Here is an 18,745-nt window from a genome sequence, read left to right as displayed (position 1 = left end):
CTCTGTTCCTCTGATAAGACTTAATAAACAACTATCTGGAAGCATTGAAACTAAAGGAAAAGTCTCGGCTTATCTTCAAAACTCCTTGCAAGGACTTTTAGCAAATTCTCTCCCATCAGGAGGGACTTGATTTACGGCACGGTACAGTGTCAGGTAAACAGTAATGAGTATTTTGGACCAAACCACTACAACAGGGAAGAATTTCTTCCCAATATCCCATCTAACCCTGCCCTCTGGCAGTGGGAAGCCATTCTCTCTTGTCCTGTCACTCCAGGCCCTTGTCCAAAATCCCTCTGTAGCTCTCCTGGAGCCCCTTTGTCCACTGGAAGGGGCTGTCAGGTCTCCTTGGAGACTTCTGTTCTTGAGGCTGCCTCCAGAGCAGAGGGGCTCCAGCCCTTGGAGCACCTCTGTGGCCTCCTCTGGATTCACTCCAGCAGCTCCACATCCTTCTGATGTTGGACCCCAGAGCTGGAGGCAACTCTGCAGGTGGGGTCTCACCAGAGTGAGACACAGGAGCAGAATTTCCCACTCCACTGCTGCCCATGCCATGGGATCGGCCCAGCACATGGGGGCTTCTGGGTGCCAGCGCATATGGACAGGGTATGTTCAGCTTCTCATCTACCCACTTTCCTTCTCCTCAGGGCTGCTCTCAATCCATTATCTACCCAGCCTGAACTTGTGCTTGGGATTGCTACAATCCCAGTGCAGCACCTTGCACTTGGCCTGACTGAACTTCACAAAGCTGGCACAGGCCCACCTCTTCAGCCTGTCCAGGCTCCTCTGCATGCCATCCCTTCCTTCTAGACCCACACAGCTTGGTGTCATTGGCAAACTCCATCTCACTGTCCATGTCATTGACTAAGAAGTTAAACAGTGCTGGTTCCAATCCCAAATCATGAGCACACCAATCATCACATCACTGCTGTCCATTTGTACATCAAGACATTACCCAGTATTTAACTGCCAATCAGAATCTTAGTTCAAAGATTAAATGAAGCTGACACCACTGCATTTTCACATCACCATATTTACACTATCTTTGATACTTCCTTCCCAACTGCATCAAATTTGTCAGATAACAAACTCAACCTCACTTTTTCTTTCACTTCTCATTTTCAAGGACAGTAAGCAGAATGACTGCAGGGAGGTGGCTGCAGAGCAGACTTGGCAGAATGCAGCTGAAACCCAGTTATTCACTATTTTACAGATAAAGAACTGATGTAATATTTGTGACTGTAAGTCACTGGTGTCATACCAGAGTCATCTATGAGATCTAGGGGAACAAATGTGCCTCACACAACACTATTAAAAATGGGTTAGTTAAGGAAAAAATGAGTTTCAAGCTTAAGACCATGGATACTATACAAGACTCTACACAAGGTGTTGGGAGTTGTAGGAGTTCTCCTTTTGATTTTTTTTCTCTTAAGGAATTTTCCCCCATACATGTTGCTAGGAGACAATGACTGGATACTTAAGAGAGACAAAAGACATGGCCACAGCTCAATGTTGGGGTGCAGCTGGCTACTCTCTTTTACCTGGGGTTCCTTGTGGAAGGCAGAGATGTTGCAAGATTTGGACTGGGAAAATGAGGTTGAGTGCAACCCCTAGCTCTCTTGTTCTCTTGGCATTTGGAGGGGAGAGAGGCTGCAGTCACTGTGGGGAGAATTCATCACCACCACGGGGTTCTGCCTTCTGCTGCCTTTCTTCTACCGTGACTGGAACTCTGCTTGTGGGAGAGGCTATTGCACTGGGAGCTTGTTAACACCCTACCTCACTAAAAGAGGGACTTTTCACCATCTGCTTCAGTGCCTCAGAGGAAAAACCCCAGGATCCTGAGCCTGCCTTTCCCTGCCCTGTTGGAAGCTGGGCCGCCACTGCCCCACCCCCACCATTCTTTTGCCACTGCACAGAATCTTTGCTACACTGTAGCTCTGCACTCCCTGCCTCCCGAGAGGTCCGGTGGCTCCCACTACAGCTGTGGAGTTTGATACATCTCATCTACCACCCGGGATTTTGTGCTCATTCCTGCCATTCCAGCTTGCTGCTTCCGAGGGTCCTGCTGGGGTTCCAGGATCGGCTGCCCCAAAGGGTTTGTGAAGCCTTTCTTCCATCCCTTCCTGGCTCAGCCAAGCCGCCATTACTGTGTGCTCCCCGAGCTTGCGCCACAGCGCCCCCTGCAGGCGCGGGGAACCATCGCACCAGCGCCCCCTGCCGGCTGCGAGCGGAACTGCACCGAGGGGAAAGGGCCCGACAGCCGAGAGAGGCTGGCACTGGGTTCCTGGTTCTGTTTGTTATTACTGGCATAGTTATTGTTGTTTGTTTGCCTTGTTATATATACTAGCAAAGAACTGTTATTCCTATTTCCCATATCTTTGCCTGAAAGCCCCTTAATTTCAAAATTATAATAATTTGGAGGGAAGGGGGTTACATTTTCCATTCCAAGGGAGGCTCCTGCCTTCCTTCGCAGGCACCGGTCTTTCAAACCAAGACACCAGGATAGGACTAAGCAGCACAAGCCAGATAAGATAATGGCATTAAAAAGTCACAAGTTCTTGCTTGATATGTCTGAAGTGTGAGGAGTGTACAAAAAAAAGGTTTAAATATTTACTGAAGTTTGAGTTATTTCAGCCTCACCCCCTTCTGGGGTCTGCAAGGGGGGCAGGCAGGGGAGGAAAGAACTAGTATTTTTCCTCCAATCTCACCACATACTGTTTGCTCATTCTAATGGAATGTCGTATCCAGAGGAGTAAGCTTGTGTTATTTTTAAGTCCTGGGGCTTCTCTGAACCAGGAGAACTTAAACCCTGAAAGCCTTTTAAGTGAGAAGGACCACTGCTGTCCAGACAGCTCACTTGAAATCACAATTCCCCAGGACACCTCAAATCAAATACCAGGACAAATAGGCTGCTCAAGAGCCACAAGCACCAAAATATCCAGCATTCCCAACATCTTAGCACTCCACCTGAAGATCAAGGCGCAAGAAGCTTTGGCTGCATAGCTTTAAAACCTGCTTCCTTCTCAGATAAGCTGCACCACAGCTCTATCAGCTTCAGAGCAGAGACTGCACAGATCTTCCACAGAAGACCCAAAATTAAATTAAAAGGCAGAGAAAAGGATTACAAGCATGCATTTTGCTTGTAATTACAGATTAAGACATCTGTTAACGTTACGAGTTACAAATCACAAGAAAATTCAAATACTATATGGTTTTGAGTTCCTACTTAACAGAAAAAGCTACACTTTTAAAAGAAATTTGATGACAAAAATACAGACTGCCATGAGGAAAAAGCATATCCCCATTCAAGCTTTGTACAATACATAGATAATTAGTTTACTAGGAAAAGAAAACATTAGTTTATGAAATGTATTTTCAAAATGCTTTTCTGAACAGTTTAGATGATGATAATCAAAAGCAGAAGCATCTTTCTGTGACAAGTGTAACTGCTGTGACATTGCTCCTGGGGAATGCATGATAGCTCCAATATGTACATACTTTGGAGAGAAAATAAAAACAAAGACCCAGATTATGAAAGTCAGGCAGTTCCTGAAAAGACAGTCACCACTTTGTACAAGAGGGTATCATTCTATTGCTTCAGCAAATCATTTCTAACACCTCAAAACCACAGAAAAGAATCCATGGAACCAGTGACACTGATGGCTTTTTGTAAATTGGGCATTCCCATGACATATTTCAGCTTGGATTTGAGGCTTGCACCATACAAGCCACAATGGATGTCAGAACACATGGACTATCTCTAAGGACAGAGCAGACAACCTTGCTATCAGAACTTTAAATCTCACTGCCACTGAAGGATCACTTTTAACTAGAAGACTCTTCAAGTCCCTGCTTATTTAAAAAAATGAAGTAATGTTTTGAAAAAAAAAAAATCTCAACAGGAGCATAGTGTTCCAATGGGAGTAAATTAAGACTAGTATGTCTTCACAGAAACATTTCTCAGCTGGTCTCAGATGTCTGGGGTCAGTGGTCTTCATCTACTACAGTAAACAAAATCTGCTTTCTCAGACTGGTCAGGAGCATGTAAAAACTTCTAGTTCCCAGAAACAGTGTTAACAGTATCTAAATTTATTAAACAACACCTGATCTAATTCTTAATCTATACACAGCAATATCTGCTGACTCAATGAAGGCAAAAGCATTATTTTGCTAATCAAGAATCAAATAAGCCAGGATTCTGGCTAAATATCCTCAAGAATTGTAGAATGTAAAAATACAGTTCAAGATAAGTTCATGGCAAAAAGCATTCTTTGAGCAATACGCTAAACCCTTAACACACACTCAATCTACCCCAAAGAATCAACTTTTCTTTGATAGCTATTAGAGTTCTCAAGCAACCATCTCCCTCCATCTAAGTTTGCCAAGATTTCTTCCCAAAGCTGTCATTTCATTATCTCAGCCGAAATACCAAATATGATTAAAGACTTCTCAATTGAGCTGGAAAATCTTAACATCGGTGAAAAGTTAATTCTTCACATGCTTGTGTTCTGATTTTTCAGACTGCTTTGTTTGCAAGTAACTTATCTATTACCAGGCACAGAACAATAACCACTTTAGTGGTGTTGTACTAAGTCTACTGCAGCTGAAATCCTGATTTTCCCATTCTTCCAAACTGGAGTAAGGACACAATAAGGAGGATCACTGTCGTGGTTATTATTATAATTATGCTCATTTAACAAGTGGATTGCAAATGCACCAAAATTATCCATAGGGCAGTTCAGCAACACTTATCTCCACTTATTCACAAATCCACCTTGACACACTTAAAAGACATTAAAGATAATCCATTAAGATAATTTGGAGGCAGTTTTGGAGCAGAACTGGCAAGGAGTTCTGTATCTTTGCTTTATTCAGAGGCCTGAAATTTCTTACATCAGAACTTCCACTGTCAGTAACTCAGTTTTCATAGTTTAACACTGTGTGAACCACACACAACAAACCAGTTTTCCTGAGCAGTGCAAATGAGTAGGTCTAAAACACACCATTGTACCAAAATAACTGCTTGAGTATGTGCAGATTCAAAATATGTCCTGCTTGACTTACTTAACCTGAATTTCTCCTTCTCTGGAATTTGTTTCCCTAAACTAATGAAAAGCACCCTAAACTGGAGTAATCCAGTCTGTTAAGGTTTGAGTTCAAGGTTCAGTCAATAAACTGTGGAGATACATCAACATTCCCCACACGGAAAGGTGCTGCAGACCTTGTACATCAACTTTAGCTGTGTTAGGATGAACTTACTCAACGCTTTGCAACCTTAAGGAATCCAGAACCACTCTGAAGACCCAAGAAGGGCACCTGTGGTTCATGCTTGATACACTCTTCAGTTGCAACAAGTCTGCACCATCCCAATGGAGGGTGACCTGGTTTTTTTTATTTATACATTTGCCCTTCCCACAAGGGCTACAGCAATGAAATCAAACTGGCCTTTAAAGTATCAGCACCTAGAGAAATCAAACATCAAGACAAAAACTGACTAATCACTGCAATTTTCTGGCATGCTTGAGGTGCTCAATAATGATCAAGCTGAGCTGCTTGAGGTGCTCAATAATGATCAAGCTGAGCTGCAGAAAAAGACAAATTTGAGGTATAACTCCACATCATAGAAATACTTTCCAGGAAATTACTTCAGGAACAAACCTATCCCCTTTAGTTACTATTATTATTCAGCTGTATTTTGACCCTGTTTTCTATGAGGACCCAGTATTGCAACAGACAGATGTTTCTTATTTTAATGACAACAGAAGGTATTTAGACAGGACAAGTAACCCAAGGTAGCATCCTCAATTTCACACCCCTTATATCATTTCATACAACTTTTGGTTCCTGAGGTACATCAAAGTAATAAAACAACTGCAAAGATGTCAGATGCCTCAATGCATATGCCCAAGACTTGCATGGTAGCTGTTTGAACCATTTGGCCTTTGCTGTCTGTATTTGTCAGGCAGAGTGAAAGAAAAAAAAAAAATCTTTCTATAAACTACAAAATGCCAAGGAAACTTTTGCAGTTGTTTACTCTTACCTCAGATCAACTAATGTCAAATATTCCTGCAAAAAATGTGCCAGACTAGATCAGGTTTCTTCCATGACTGTCCAGGTCCTGTTTCATTACCTTTAAATTTTATATTTACTTTTGACCTTTATAACATTGAATAGCAACAAGTTCAATATTTAAACATATGACAAAAAAAATAGCCCTTCCTGGAGATCAGACAACTCTGCAATGTCTTTAAGTGCTCCAGTAGATATGCTTGCAAATGACAACGTCCTTGCTACCTTTAAAATATAAAACCTTTTTAGGCATTGATACCATTTTCTTCCCTTTCATTTTTTTTCCCAACCTGAAGTATGACACTGAGGTGGCCACTTTCATACTACTGCTCCTACTAGTCCTCCCTTAACACATTTTGGTGGGAAGAAGTTGTAGCATCAGTCAGATTGTGTGTACTATTTGATTTCTCTGTACTATTATTACAGAGAAATAATGTTAGTAAAACTATTTCTTGAAACGGCTTCCAGTTCCAAGTTACCTAGCAGGGAAGTTAAGAGTCCTTGAAAATCTTTTAAGAGACATAGTAGGAGTGACAGTGCAAAAGTTCAACATAAATAATTGGTCTGAATGTGCATTTCACTTGTCCAGATATACAAAGCATACCTGAGAGGTGATTAAACTTAAAAAAACTTTTTTTTTTCTTAGAGGGATACATATATATTTCCAAGCTGTTTATATTAAAAAATACCATAACATGAGCAGCAACATCAACACAGAGAATGTCACAAAGTATGTCTCACTCCAGACATAACAATCCCTATTTTGCCCTAAACTGGGAGCCATTCTTTATTAAAAATCTGGGAGCAGACTAACAGAAGCATTAAATACAGGGCTTGAGAGACACAGTACCAGAACATATCAGAAATAGTTTCATCTCAGCATTCTCACTATGTTGCTGAGCATGTGATGAAGTGTTAGGTTTCAGTTCCACCAGAACAGTGCCAAAGAATTTAGGTGATTTATTCTGCAAACATGCTTGTTCATCACTGAAGAGAGAAACATGTTGCTGTCTAAGTAGCTTAAATTTGGGAGTTACATATCAATAGAATCATAGAATCATTAAGGTTCTTAGATCTATAAGAACATCGCAAACCCAACCCCTCGTCCAGCACTGCCAAGGCCACTACTAACCTATGTTCAAGTGCCACATCCACATGGCTTTTAAATCCTTCCAGGGGTGTTGACTCTACCCCTGTACCAGACTGTACCAGGGCTGGACAACATTTTCAAAGAAGAAATGTTTCCTAATATCCAACCTAAAACTTCTCTGGCACAATTTGAGGCTGTTTCCTCTCATTCTGTCATTTGTTACCTGGGAACAGAAACCCCCACCTGGCTGCATCCTCCTGTGGAGTTGTAGAGAGTGAAAAGGTCCCCTCTGCACCTCCTTTTCTCCAGCCTGAGCTTAGCCAGATGCTTCAGCCTCTCCTGGTGCTCCAGACCCTTCCCCATCTCTGTCCCCTTCTCTGGGCATGTTCCAGCTCCTCAATGTCATTCTTGTTGGGAGAGACTCAGGATCGGAGGTGCCTCACCAGTGCCTGGCACAGGGGGACAGCCACTGCCCTGGGCCTGATGCCACACCACTGCTGGTACAGGCCATGTGCCATTGGCCTCTTGACCACCTGGAGACACCTGGGCTCATGTTCAGCCACTGTCGATCAGCACCCCCAGGGCCCTCCCCAGCTTTCCAGACACTCTGCCCCAAGACTGCAGCGTTCCATGGGGTTGTGGTGACCCAAGGGCAGGATACAACCCTTGGCCTTCTTGAACCTCATACAACTGGCCTTGTCCCACCAATGCAGCCTGTCCAGATCCCTCAACAGAGACTTCCTGCCCCCTCCAGCAGGTCAACACTCCTGCCAAACACGGCATCTTCTGCAAACCAACTCAAAGTGCACTCATTGCTTTGAAATCTTTCAGACTCCAGAACTTCAGAGAATTCTTATTTCCTACCTATTGCATGCACTCTGGAGATGCTAAAAGGGACCAGGGAAGAAGTGAATTAATGAGAAATTTAGTAAAAATTAGATTCTTGCCTTAGTGTGGTAATTCAAAAAGTCATGAAAATAGACGTCATGGGAGAAAACTTAAGAGCATTTTGGTAGTACCAAAATTAGGTTTTGGAATACAAAAGGGGAACAGTTATCGAACAAATTATAAACACTACTATCCCTACAACTACAAGGCTGACCATATACTATATGCTACTGGCAGTCACTCTATACTTCATTCTACATTCAGTACTGTGGTCAGACAAATGCTAAATTCTCACCACAGCCTCCTACTTCAAAGTCCCAATATAACAGTTATTGTAGCAGAAAAAATTGAAAATTCTCAAGGTCCTCATAGAAGTGACCAGTGACCTGGATCATGCAAGTAAACCAATCTGAATCAAATGAAGCATTTCCCAGAAGTTACTTACCTTGTGAAAGCTCTCAAAATATTTAACCAGCTCAACAGGAGGGCTTAGAAAAGTTGGTAGAGAAACTTGAAAGTGTAGTTAACACCTTTATACAGTATAACTTTAAAAACAAACACCTGTACTTATGAATTTGCTCAAGTGAAACCCCAACGAACAATTTCTAGAAACTCCTAATAAGGATCTTGGAGAAACCCTGTGTCTTGGTTTTAAGGACAGGCGTCTGCCAAGGAAGGTGAGAACCTTCCTGGGATGGAAAATATGAACCCCTTCCCTCCAAATTATTGTAACTTCAAAATTAAGGAAAAGGAATAACAATTCTTTACTAGAATATATATGTATAACAAGACAAACAAACAACACCAGCAGCAACAACAAACAGAACCAGGAACCCAGTGCCAGCCTCTCTCGGCTGTCGGGCCCTTTCCCCTTGGGTGCAGTTCCGCTCACAGCCGGCAGGGGCGCTGTTGGCTCCCAGCCGGGCAGGGCGGGTGCGATGGTTCCCCCGCGCCTGCAGGGGGCGCTGTGGTGTGAGCTCGGCCACCTCTCCACATGGTTAAGGGCGCCTCAGCTGGCGGGACAGAGAGAAAAGGGGCTCCCTTTGCAAACTCCTGGGAAAGAGCCAGTCACAGGGCCACTCTGGATGGCAAAATGGATTGTAGCTTTTCACATAGCAGGAACCTCAGAGCAGCAGGCTGGAACAGCAGAGACAAGCACACCCGGGGCGGCAAAACAAAGTGTAGCAAAAACTCCGAAGCAGTGACAGCAGCCGCAGGGGTCTGGGTGGATACCAATTGTAGAGTAAAAGTGTAGCAAAAAAGCCGGAAGCACTGGCAGAAAACATCAGGGCAGGGCAGCGGAAGCCAGGCTTCCACAAGCAGCCAGGAGACACTCCTTCCAGAGAGGGGTCAGGCTGCACTTCCCAGTGAGGCCGGGTGTTGAAAAGGTTCCACTTCAACAGCTGCTCTTTCAAGCAGAGGCTCACCCCCAGAAAGGAGAAGCAGTGAAGGACAAAAAACTCCGCAGAGGCAACGAATCCCCCAGGCAGCAGCAGTCCAACACCAAAACCACAGGTGTCACCACTCCAATCCTGAGAGAGAGAGTGAGAGAGCTGAGCCCAGCCCCTGACCCCCAGCCAATTCTCACGGTATCTGTGCATTTCCCAAGAGAAAAACCCCCAGCTAAGAGATAGTAGCAAATTGCAACCCCTCCCCCATTCTGGCCACATCTTTTGTCTCTCTTAAGTATCCACCGTTCCCATCTCTTAGGCAATAAATGGGAGAAAAATTTCCTGAGAGAAAGAAAAAAAAAAAACAAGAAAAATCCTAACCTCCAACACCCTGCAATAAAAAAAAGCCAAGTAAAATATTTAACCTAATCAATAATGAGGACGCTATGTGTTATAGTAAAGATCAAATATAGAGATTACCTCACTGCAATTACTCAACAATTTATGTTGGAGTTTGAAAAGCTGCTAAAGGACAGGTGACTGAAATAAAGAAATTTAATAATGCATGTTTAACTGCTGTGCTCAACATAATAAGGAGCAAGGGAGAAAAATGATCTATCAGAAAGAAAACTGCAATTTAAGGCAGCTGACGTAAGACCTTGGGGTTGATAGGATTGTTTCTCCAATAGCTGGGAAGGTAAGATCTCCAGCAGGAGCTAATCCTGAAAAAATCTTGCACAACACAGGTAAATAGCCCAACAGGGATTATAATATTTAGCTAAACTTTCTCCTTTTCAGGAATCTGTTGTGAAATCAAGTATTAAGTCACAAGAGCTTGGAAGGCTGTAGCATGAAGGACTAAACTTTCCAATCTGTCTGAGAGAACAGGAAATTGAATTGATCTTTATACAGCCACACACAAGGACCTCTACTACTCTGAAATTTGTTTTCAATATACAGATGTTCTAGTTTGCAACCCTTTTCAAAGTGATGTACAGGCAGGAGTATGACCATCTGCTTCAAGAACTACACTGAAGCAAAACAGGTCAATGTTCTATTAAGAAACCTAGGAAGTGTGTTTGGATAAGTTATTAAAATGGTATCAAAACTACTTTACAAGACATAATTACAGAATTAGTGGCAATTACTGGTTAAGATTCATAGTTGTATTTTATGGTGTCAAAACAGGAAGACCTCAGCAAGTTTAAATTTTAAGGCAAATTACCTTGCCTGTCCTGCCAAAAGTCATTAACCTTCAAAGAGAAATCAGACACTTTCAAGCATCCCAATCCTGTCAACTAGGCACAATAAAACCCTTTCATCTTGATTTGGATTATGAGGAATTAGTTAAAATGTTGTAATACCTTTGACTGCATATTTCCAAAGAGAAGAATTTGCCTTTTCACAGCTTCCTGTCAAGAGAGTCAACTACTTTCCAAAAGTTCATTTCTCCTCAGTCATTTCCTTTGCTCCTTTTTCAAACTTTTGTGGAAAACGAAGTTATTGGTGCTGCAAGCCTGACTGCAGCCACCTATAAACATACAGGGTCGCAGTATCCCAGAATGGTTTGAGTTGTTAAGGGTCTTCAAGCTCATTTCAACACAAGCCCCTGCCAGGGCAGGGACACCATCAACTAGACCAGGTTGCTCCAAGCCCCATCCAACCTGACCTTGAACACTTCCAGGGATGGGTAGTCCATAAACTCTCTGGGCAAACTGTGCCAGTGCCACTGAATGGAGCAGTTTGCCTTCCACCGATGGTCAGTGTTCAGTTCCTGGGAGTTCAGTGGCTTCAGGCAACAAAGTGAACCTTAACCAATAATTGCCACTAATTTCATATTAGAGCACACAGGGGCAAAGACAGTGGGAAAATAGGCAAAGTTCCAAAACGCAGAAGACATTCAGGGAGTGAATTTAAAGACAGCAAGATAGTTTCCTAGAAGTAAAACAATAACAGTGTAGCTACATGTTCAAAGACAATGATTACAGAACAAATGAAAAGCTCTATACTGAATATTCAGTTGATTTATAGTAGGCAGCAGGTTACTGTGCTTTTTCAATTGATTAAAAAATTCTGTGTTAAAAGAAAGCTATTTGTTTTCTCCCATTTATCAACCACTACTCCAGCACTAGCAGCAGCTCTCCAGTGAAGCTACACTTGGTATCTGCAGTTCATTCCCATAGCCAGTAGCAAAACACGGAAGGCAAGTTTTCCAAACAGAAGCCAAAACTCAGGAAACACTAAAAAACACTATTTAAGTTTTTCTAGCATTACTGGATACCAAATTAAACCCATATATGTGCCAACAGACCCAGAATAACAAAGCTGAGTTACTCTATTGCATTCCAGAATTCCAACAAGAGAAACTTAACGACTGTTCCACGGCTACTGAGAACAGTAACTTCAAATTCCATATCACCTCAGACTACCCAAAACTGTTTAAGGTGGGTTTTTTTGGTGTTGATTTGTTGTTTTGAACAAAGTACATCAGTGTGTTTACAACATACTCACTCTCGCTCTTTCTCTGTCAGTTTGTCATTGATATTATCTTTGATTGTAGACCGGGAGCCCTTGTGAATTATAGGATACCTGAGTGGCACTTGTAAGAAGAAGGATATCATGGAAACCAGGTGAGCGGTATAGCCCAGGGCAACAGCAATGCTTCCATCATCTTTTGCTGTCAACGATGAAAAGATTCCATTATTAATTGTATTCACTGAAACCTAATATTCATCTTTATTGCTCAGAGAATAACAATTAATGCAGCTCTCAGAAGTCAGAACTCAAGAACAGGAGGCCTGGAGTCATTTTGGAGGGCTTTGCAAGTGTTTGCACTTCACTGTGTTGTGTTTGCCTCTTGTGACCAGGCACAGAAAATGAGTGATGGCTTGTTCTGCAAATTTTACTTTCAAAGCTACACTGCCTGGATGGGGGAGGGTAAAGAAGAGATGGGAAAAGCAAAACAAAATTCCCAAGACAAAAGTTCAAGTATTAAGCTTTCTGCATTTCTCTAGATGGATTTGACACGTCTGCGTGGGATCAGGGCAAATTTTGACACGTCTGCGTGGGATCAGGGCAAATCTGCATTTTCCTTAACTTTATTCACAAGTGAGATCAGTTAGAGAGACACCAACCCCAAGCTATGAACTCCGTTCTCTGCCAATAACTGGAAAAACTTAAGATTAACCCATTGTTTTAAAGTAACATTTTCAATTTGATATTTAAGGTTTCAACCTTAAAGCTTCACCTGCCAGGAATACACATAGGTCTTGCGATTCAAACTACATCTTTTGGCTATATAAAGGCTTTTCCTTTCTCTTTTCTTTATTTTTAATTCTTTTTAAGGGATACAAACAGCATAATACTCATCCCTTCTGATGTATCCATGAAACCAGCGAAACAGAGGACCTTCAAGAAAGCTTATAATGATATTCAACAACCCTACTGAGCTCATGACAGAGCCTGTCATGCTATACATATTTAAGTTACACCTATTTCAAAATGGATTTTGTAAAAAAGCTTCAAATTTCGCAGCAAAACTGGCTTTTTAGGGAATTTTTTTTTTATCCTTCAGACACCTGATTTTTTAAAAAATAGTATCTACTGAGTCTGAGATAAGACCCATGCCACACAGCTGGGTTTCAAATTTAACTGCCTATTTCACTAAATTGAATGCTTAGTACTTCTTCCTCAAAATACAGTATTTCTAGAGACTTGGAGAAAGAATTAGTAATTCTTTTGCAATGAATTAATACCAGGAAACTGAAAATGGGCCAGAAGATGGCACACCACTGATTCCTCGAGAGTTAGCAAACTGAGTTCATTACCACATTTAGTGCAATCCGGGAAACAAAGCAATAGACTGATTTTTGTCCTACTGACAAATTAATTTGTTTTAAAGATTACTCCTCCAATATTCTAGCATCCGATATACATATTATTAGTACAAGTTAATTACTATGGGGTGGTTTTAAAGAGTTAGACAATTAATGGAGGTTTTCGCTCAAGAAACCAGAGTGAACAAGTACTGGGGGCAAGAAATCCTCAAGGGGATTTTAATGAATTTCCAGTTCACGTCAAACATTTGTAGATGAATGCATGCAGTTACCTGTGCAACTTTTATACAGGCAGGCACAGGATATATTTACTTCTGCAGTAGGATGAGGGTTGACAGTTAAAGTAGAAGGTCACTTGCAATGTACTCCATACCATCAGATAGGTTCAAAGTCTTTTTTTGCAAGGTATTTATTTGGCAAGTTCACCAGCAACTACAGCAAACCAAATGGGGCTTCATGCCTGTTGCCCCACCAAGATTTATGGACTAAAGGCAACTCCAATGGAATTTTAGGTCAGACACTAATATTTTCCAGAATCACTGAGTTTGGAAGGCACCTCTGGGAATGGCACAGTCCTCACCTCCGGGTTAGAGCAGTTTGCCCACAACAGGTTACCCAGGACTGTATCCAGCTGGGTTCTGAGCATCCCCAAGGATGGAGACTCCCCTGCCTCTCTACGTAACCTGCTCCAGTGTTTCAATATGGAGTCTTAGAACACAGGCGTGCTTTACTAGGAGTCAACAGAAACCTCCTTTGCTTTAGCTAGGAAGTAGCAATAAATGATTGCTAAGTTTTCTTCTAGTCTAGATCTTTCTGGTCAAAAATTTGGACTCCAAGCTATTGCTACCAGTTTTCTTAATTTTACGAAGTTTAGCAGCAGCATTAAATGTAACAACTACATTAAGCATATGCGGCTACCTTGAAAGTCTTCAGAATTAGGAAGCTTGACTCCACAAACAAAGTAATCCTTTTGGTTATTCTGTAAATTTAAAATCAACAGTGGAAAGTGAGACTGGAACAATAACATCCAGAACACAAAAACCTGCATGAAACACAACAACAAAGCTAACAAACAATAAAATAAAAATTAAAAAAACCCTAAATATTCAACTAAACTTAGAGTGACTGACACAGTATTTTAATCCACATCTCACATAGTTCATAAAATAAATGCAAATTTTTAAAGGGTGAGGAGCTTCATATTAATTTGTTATAGAAAAGATTTTGAAGCTCAACATTTTAACACGTTTCTGTGCACTCAGCCTACTATCAGGGTTACTTTATGTAATTGTACACAAAATGGAAAACATCCATTAAATTATAGTTATTCTATTTTTATACAGGAGATTGTGTAAGAGGTGCTGGCATAAGTTGCCTCCCTGTAAAGTTTGTAATCTAAGGGCCAAATGTAAGAAAAAGCTGAAATAAACAGGATGAGCAAAGAGAAGATTCTATCACAAAAAAAGCATGACATTTGCTTGCAGTATAATAAATAGGAAGTCCATTTCACATCGAGCAGATTGTTAGGATGTTGAAAACATACCAAATCAATAGGGTAGATGTAGGATAGCTCCGACAGCAACTGCTTGCATCGAATAGTCTGCTGGGCATTTGTCTTCAAAAACTGTTCTCTTTGGGGAAAGAGATTCCAAAATCATTATTTTCTTCAAAAGCTCCATAGAAAGGTATTAAGTTGTCATATCCCTTCTGCAGCTTTCCAATGATCAGTTCCTATCCTCCAAAAAGTTAGGTAAATCCACCCAAAAAAATAATACTGCACACAAAACTCATTTTTGTTTTCAGGTGTACCATACATTATAGACATATTTTGACTGCAAGAATCAGGGGTTACAAAACTGTGTTACACTAAAACAGACCTAAAAGTCCTATCAGAGTCTACACATGCAACCAAGCATCTGTTTCTTCTCTTCTAGGCTTGCCACTGGTAATTATCACTTTAGATATCTACAAATTGTAGCAGGGATGTCTTAACAAAAGTTTCAGGGCAACATGAGGAAAAATTTGGTGCCAGAAGTCCCATTTTCAATGGCCTACTCTCAACCCTGTCTTTTTTTTCCAGTTACAGAACAAACATAGGTCTTTTTACCTCTTAGCAGTGCATTCCTTTCTTAATTCATGGAGAGATTCATTATGCTCTTCAAGTTTCTGGTATTCGGTCCCAAATGCATTTTCTAAGCAACACGAGGAATCAGGAGAAAGAATAATATAAAGTATTTTCTTAGTTATCCAAAGTTTAAAAAGTAGATACTGACAGAATGCTGGCAATAATCCTCCATTTATTCTTACCGGCCCATTTTCCATATTATGGTCCCAAACTAGAGAATGCCAGCACAGGAGGAGCACCTGTCTTCATGCACTACACACCATTCACCAGCCAAATACAACCCATCAGATTTCATCCTCCTCTAATACCTATTCCTCTCATGATCACACAGTGCAGTAATCCAGTTATTCGGTCTTAATACTTGCATAGCCAGAATAAAGTACATGGTAAAAACCATCATTCTTAGACTCAGCTAAGTACTGAAAACAAAAAATCCTGCAGTAAGATCAGACATGTATGTAGTTGGTGACCTCCAAAGAGGCAGTGATACAGCATTTCACTATAGGAGACTTGCCTGGTAAAGGATGATACAAAGATAACTGAGCATGTCATCTGTCACTTACATACCAAAATATTATGAGGGATTTTTGTCTTCTAACACTTAAAATGGAATCAAAATCAGAGGTACAGAAACTTCTCTCATGACATTATGAAGTCCCTTTATCATGGCAATGTTTACTGTACTATACTGTAGTTCTGATTTTCTCATAAAATGTCAATTAAACACAGATTTAAGATTGCTTTGGAGAGGTGTCATAGTAAGAAGTTATTTAGAGACAAGATACCAGAAATCACTGTCTAAAACACAGTATAACAGAGAGAGGGAAGAAATTACACCTGGCTGCAAATTTCAGATAAAGAAAAAACACAAGCCCATTAGAGCCAGACAATAAAAATAGAAGAGAAACCAGCACTTTGATTTTGGTCAAAAACTAGGCTAAGGTTTCTACACTTACCTCTGTCAAGCAAAGTACTTTTTTGCTTATGCAACAAGGCTACTTCTTGACCAAGGGCCTTCTTCTGTCTCTCCAGTTCATTACGTAGCACCAAGATCTTCAACTGTAAACATTCACTCTCCTTTTTCTGTGGGAAGAAATACAGATTTAAAAAAAAAAAAAGTTTCTCTGCACAGAAGCAGTTTCATAAAAAGGTGATAGGAGGGAAGGAAAAAACAGGACAAGACTAGCACCTGCCTGACTAAAAACTGAGTTCATAGATTACCACAGGAAACAGATTCCCAAAGACTTTAATCATTTTGCTGCTTTGGAAGGAAAGCAACTCAGCTGTGTGCCACAGTGCTTGTTCCTCCTGTGGGATGCATCTCCTCTCTTGAGCCCAGAGCAAAAATTAAGAGAGGTGCTTCAGCAGGACATAAAAATTGACAGCAGAGCACTAGCAGCAGGATGAGCATTCATTCCCTAGCAAAGGGCTCACCAGCAAGAGGGAAGGTGAGCAGTAAGAAGTCTATACAAAGTGGAGGCAGGAGCTGGAAAAAAGGCTGGAGATGTTCAAGCTGCACTGTTAGATTCAATTCCCAGCTTCAAGATGATGAGAATAAGAGGATACAAAGAAATAGCTGAGAGAGTGTTCAGCCTGGAGAACAGAAAAGGCTCCAGGGAGACCTCAGAGCCCCTGCCAGTGGTCCAAGCAAGCCGGAGAGGGAGTTTGGACAAGGGCCCGAAATGACAGGACAAGGGGGAATGGCTTCAAACTGCCAGAAGGCGGGGTTAGATGGGATACTGGGAACGAAATTCTTGGCTGTGAGGGTGCTGAGGCCCTGGCACAGGTTGCCCACAGAACCTGTGGCTGCCCCATGCCTGGAAGTGCTCAAGGCCAGGTTGGACAGAGCTTGGAGCAGCCTAGTCTAACGGAAGGTATCCCTGCCTATGGCAGGTGGTTGGAACTGGATGATCTTTAAGGTCCCTTCCAACCAAAAACATACTACGATTGTATGATACAGTTTTGCTCTCAGATATTTAAAAATGAAAAGCCTTTGCAAGGAGGGACAAGGATATCCGTAACTGACAAGACGATGGTTAAACAGTCAAAATACCAGCAGAAGGCAAAGAAGTTCTGGGCTGGAATGACTCACAGGAGATTCTATATTGCCCCTTACGGAAGGTGACTTCTTCACCTCTTCATCTACAGTGTAACCACTGTTATTACAGTGGGAAAACAAGTTCCCATTTTTTCCATTTTGTCAAATCCTTGAACTAGTTCAGCACTTTTGGAACTTAGCTGAGTACTCTCGACCCAGAATCTGCTTTACAGCAATAAATTAACTTCACACTGCAAATGTGCCCTTCCCTGTACAAGGCACCAGACACATACCAGTGAGTACCAACATAATGAAATCACCACAAACCACTCCTGCTCTGTCAACTCATTGCTTTGAACCAAGATCAGCTTTCCTGAACAGAAAGCAGAAACTAATGCCAACAGACTTCTCTGGAAAAAGGAGGAGAGCAGGCAAAACAAATTGTCAAAAGCCATTGTAAGATCTAGTACAATTTCTGCTTAAAACGAATATGTCACTTGAGTAACAGCATTTGCATGAATTCTGTTCATCCAAAGGGAGTCAGGGTGCAAGAAGATACAGTCAGTAGACTCACCTTACTCTAAATCCACCACAGGTTCCTGACAAGTTTCATATAAATCATTAGAAGTTTGTTTTCGCTGAAAGACCTCTTTCATGCACTGGGCAAAGTTTACGCTTTGACAGCATGATTGTACAAAATAAAGGTAAAAACAGGAAAACCAATTTAGCAATCCGAGTAACACACACAACTCAAATTCATGACATTACACAGCTCTCAGATGAGTTTTCATTTGAAATGACAGGTGTAAAGGAAGATTTCAAGTGTTAAAAAAACCCCCAAGCTTACGGTCAAGACATCAGTCAGATGCTTCAGAAAGCCCATACAATAAGGTTTTAATAAATCAAACATACCAGTTCATTCCTTGTAGATGTACATCTCAGCTTTTCTTCAATCTCCCTTCCTATTTTCTGAACAGTTACCTGAGTCTGTTTAATTGCACACTGAGCTCTGTGGAGCCTGCAAGGAGAAGTTACAGCTGTGATAAAGGTTCCCCACATGTGCAAACAGCTCAAAACCAGCAGCAGGAATGCAAACTCGGACTATCAGCTTCCATTTCAAAACATCAAATGAGGAAGCATAAAGAAGGCAGGTTTAGACTGGATATTGAGAAGAAAATCCTCCCTGTGAGGGTGGTGAGGCCCTAGCACAGGTTGCCCAGAGAAGCTGTGGCTGCCTCATCCCTGGAAGTGTTCAAGGCCCCATTGGACAGGACTTGGAGCAACCTGTTCTAGTGCAAGGTGCCCCTGCCCATT

At 41.6% G+C, this 18,745-nt stretch overlaps 1 protein-coding gene across 3 annotated transcripts in view; it reads right to left on the bottom strand.

Moving 5' to 3' along the window:
* The window catches only part of UVRAG (UV radiation resistance associated), a 107,695-nt gene that overhangs the window by 50,599 nt on the left and 38,351 nt on the right, over positions 1-18,745 (bottom strand). For all 3 annotated transcript variants that reach the window (XM_082279284.1, XM_082279286.1, XM_082279285.1), the window contains exons 7-12: positions 18,344-18,449; positions 16,350-16,476; positions 15,376-15,460; positions 14,812-14,899; positions 14,187-14,247; positions 11,944-12,109 (exon numbers count right to left, since the gene is read on the bottom strand). In XM_082279284.1, coding sequence (XP_082135410.1) covers positions 11,944-12,109; positions 14,187-14,247; positions 14,812-14,899; positions 15,376-15,460; positions 16,350-16,476; positions 18,344-18,449 — 633 coding nt within the window. The remainder of the gene's footprint in view (positions 1-11,943; positions 12,110-14,186; positions 14,248-14,811; positions 14,900-15,375; positions 15,461-16,349; positions 16,477-18,343; positions 18,450-18,745) is intronic.

Source organism: Coloeus monedula (genome assembly GCF_965178545.1).
Source record: "Coloeus monedula genome assembly, chromosome: 3".
NCBI classification, from domain to species: domain Eukaryota; kingdom Metazoa; phylum Chordata; class Aves; order Passeriformes; family Corvidae; genus Coloeus; species Coloeus monedula.
This window is presented reverse-complemented; position numbering and strand designations above follow the sequence as displayed.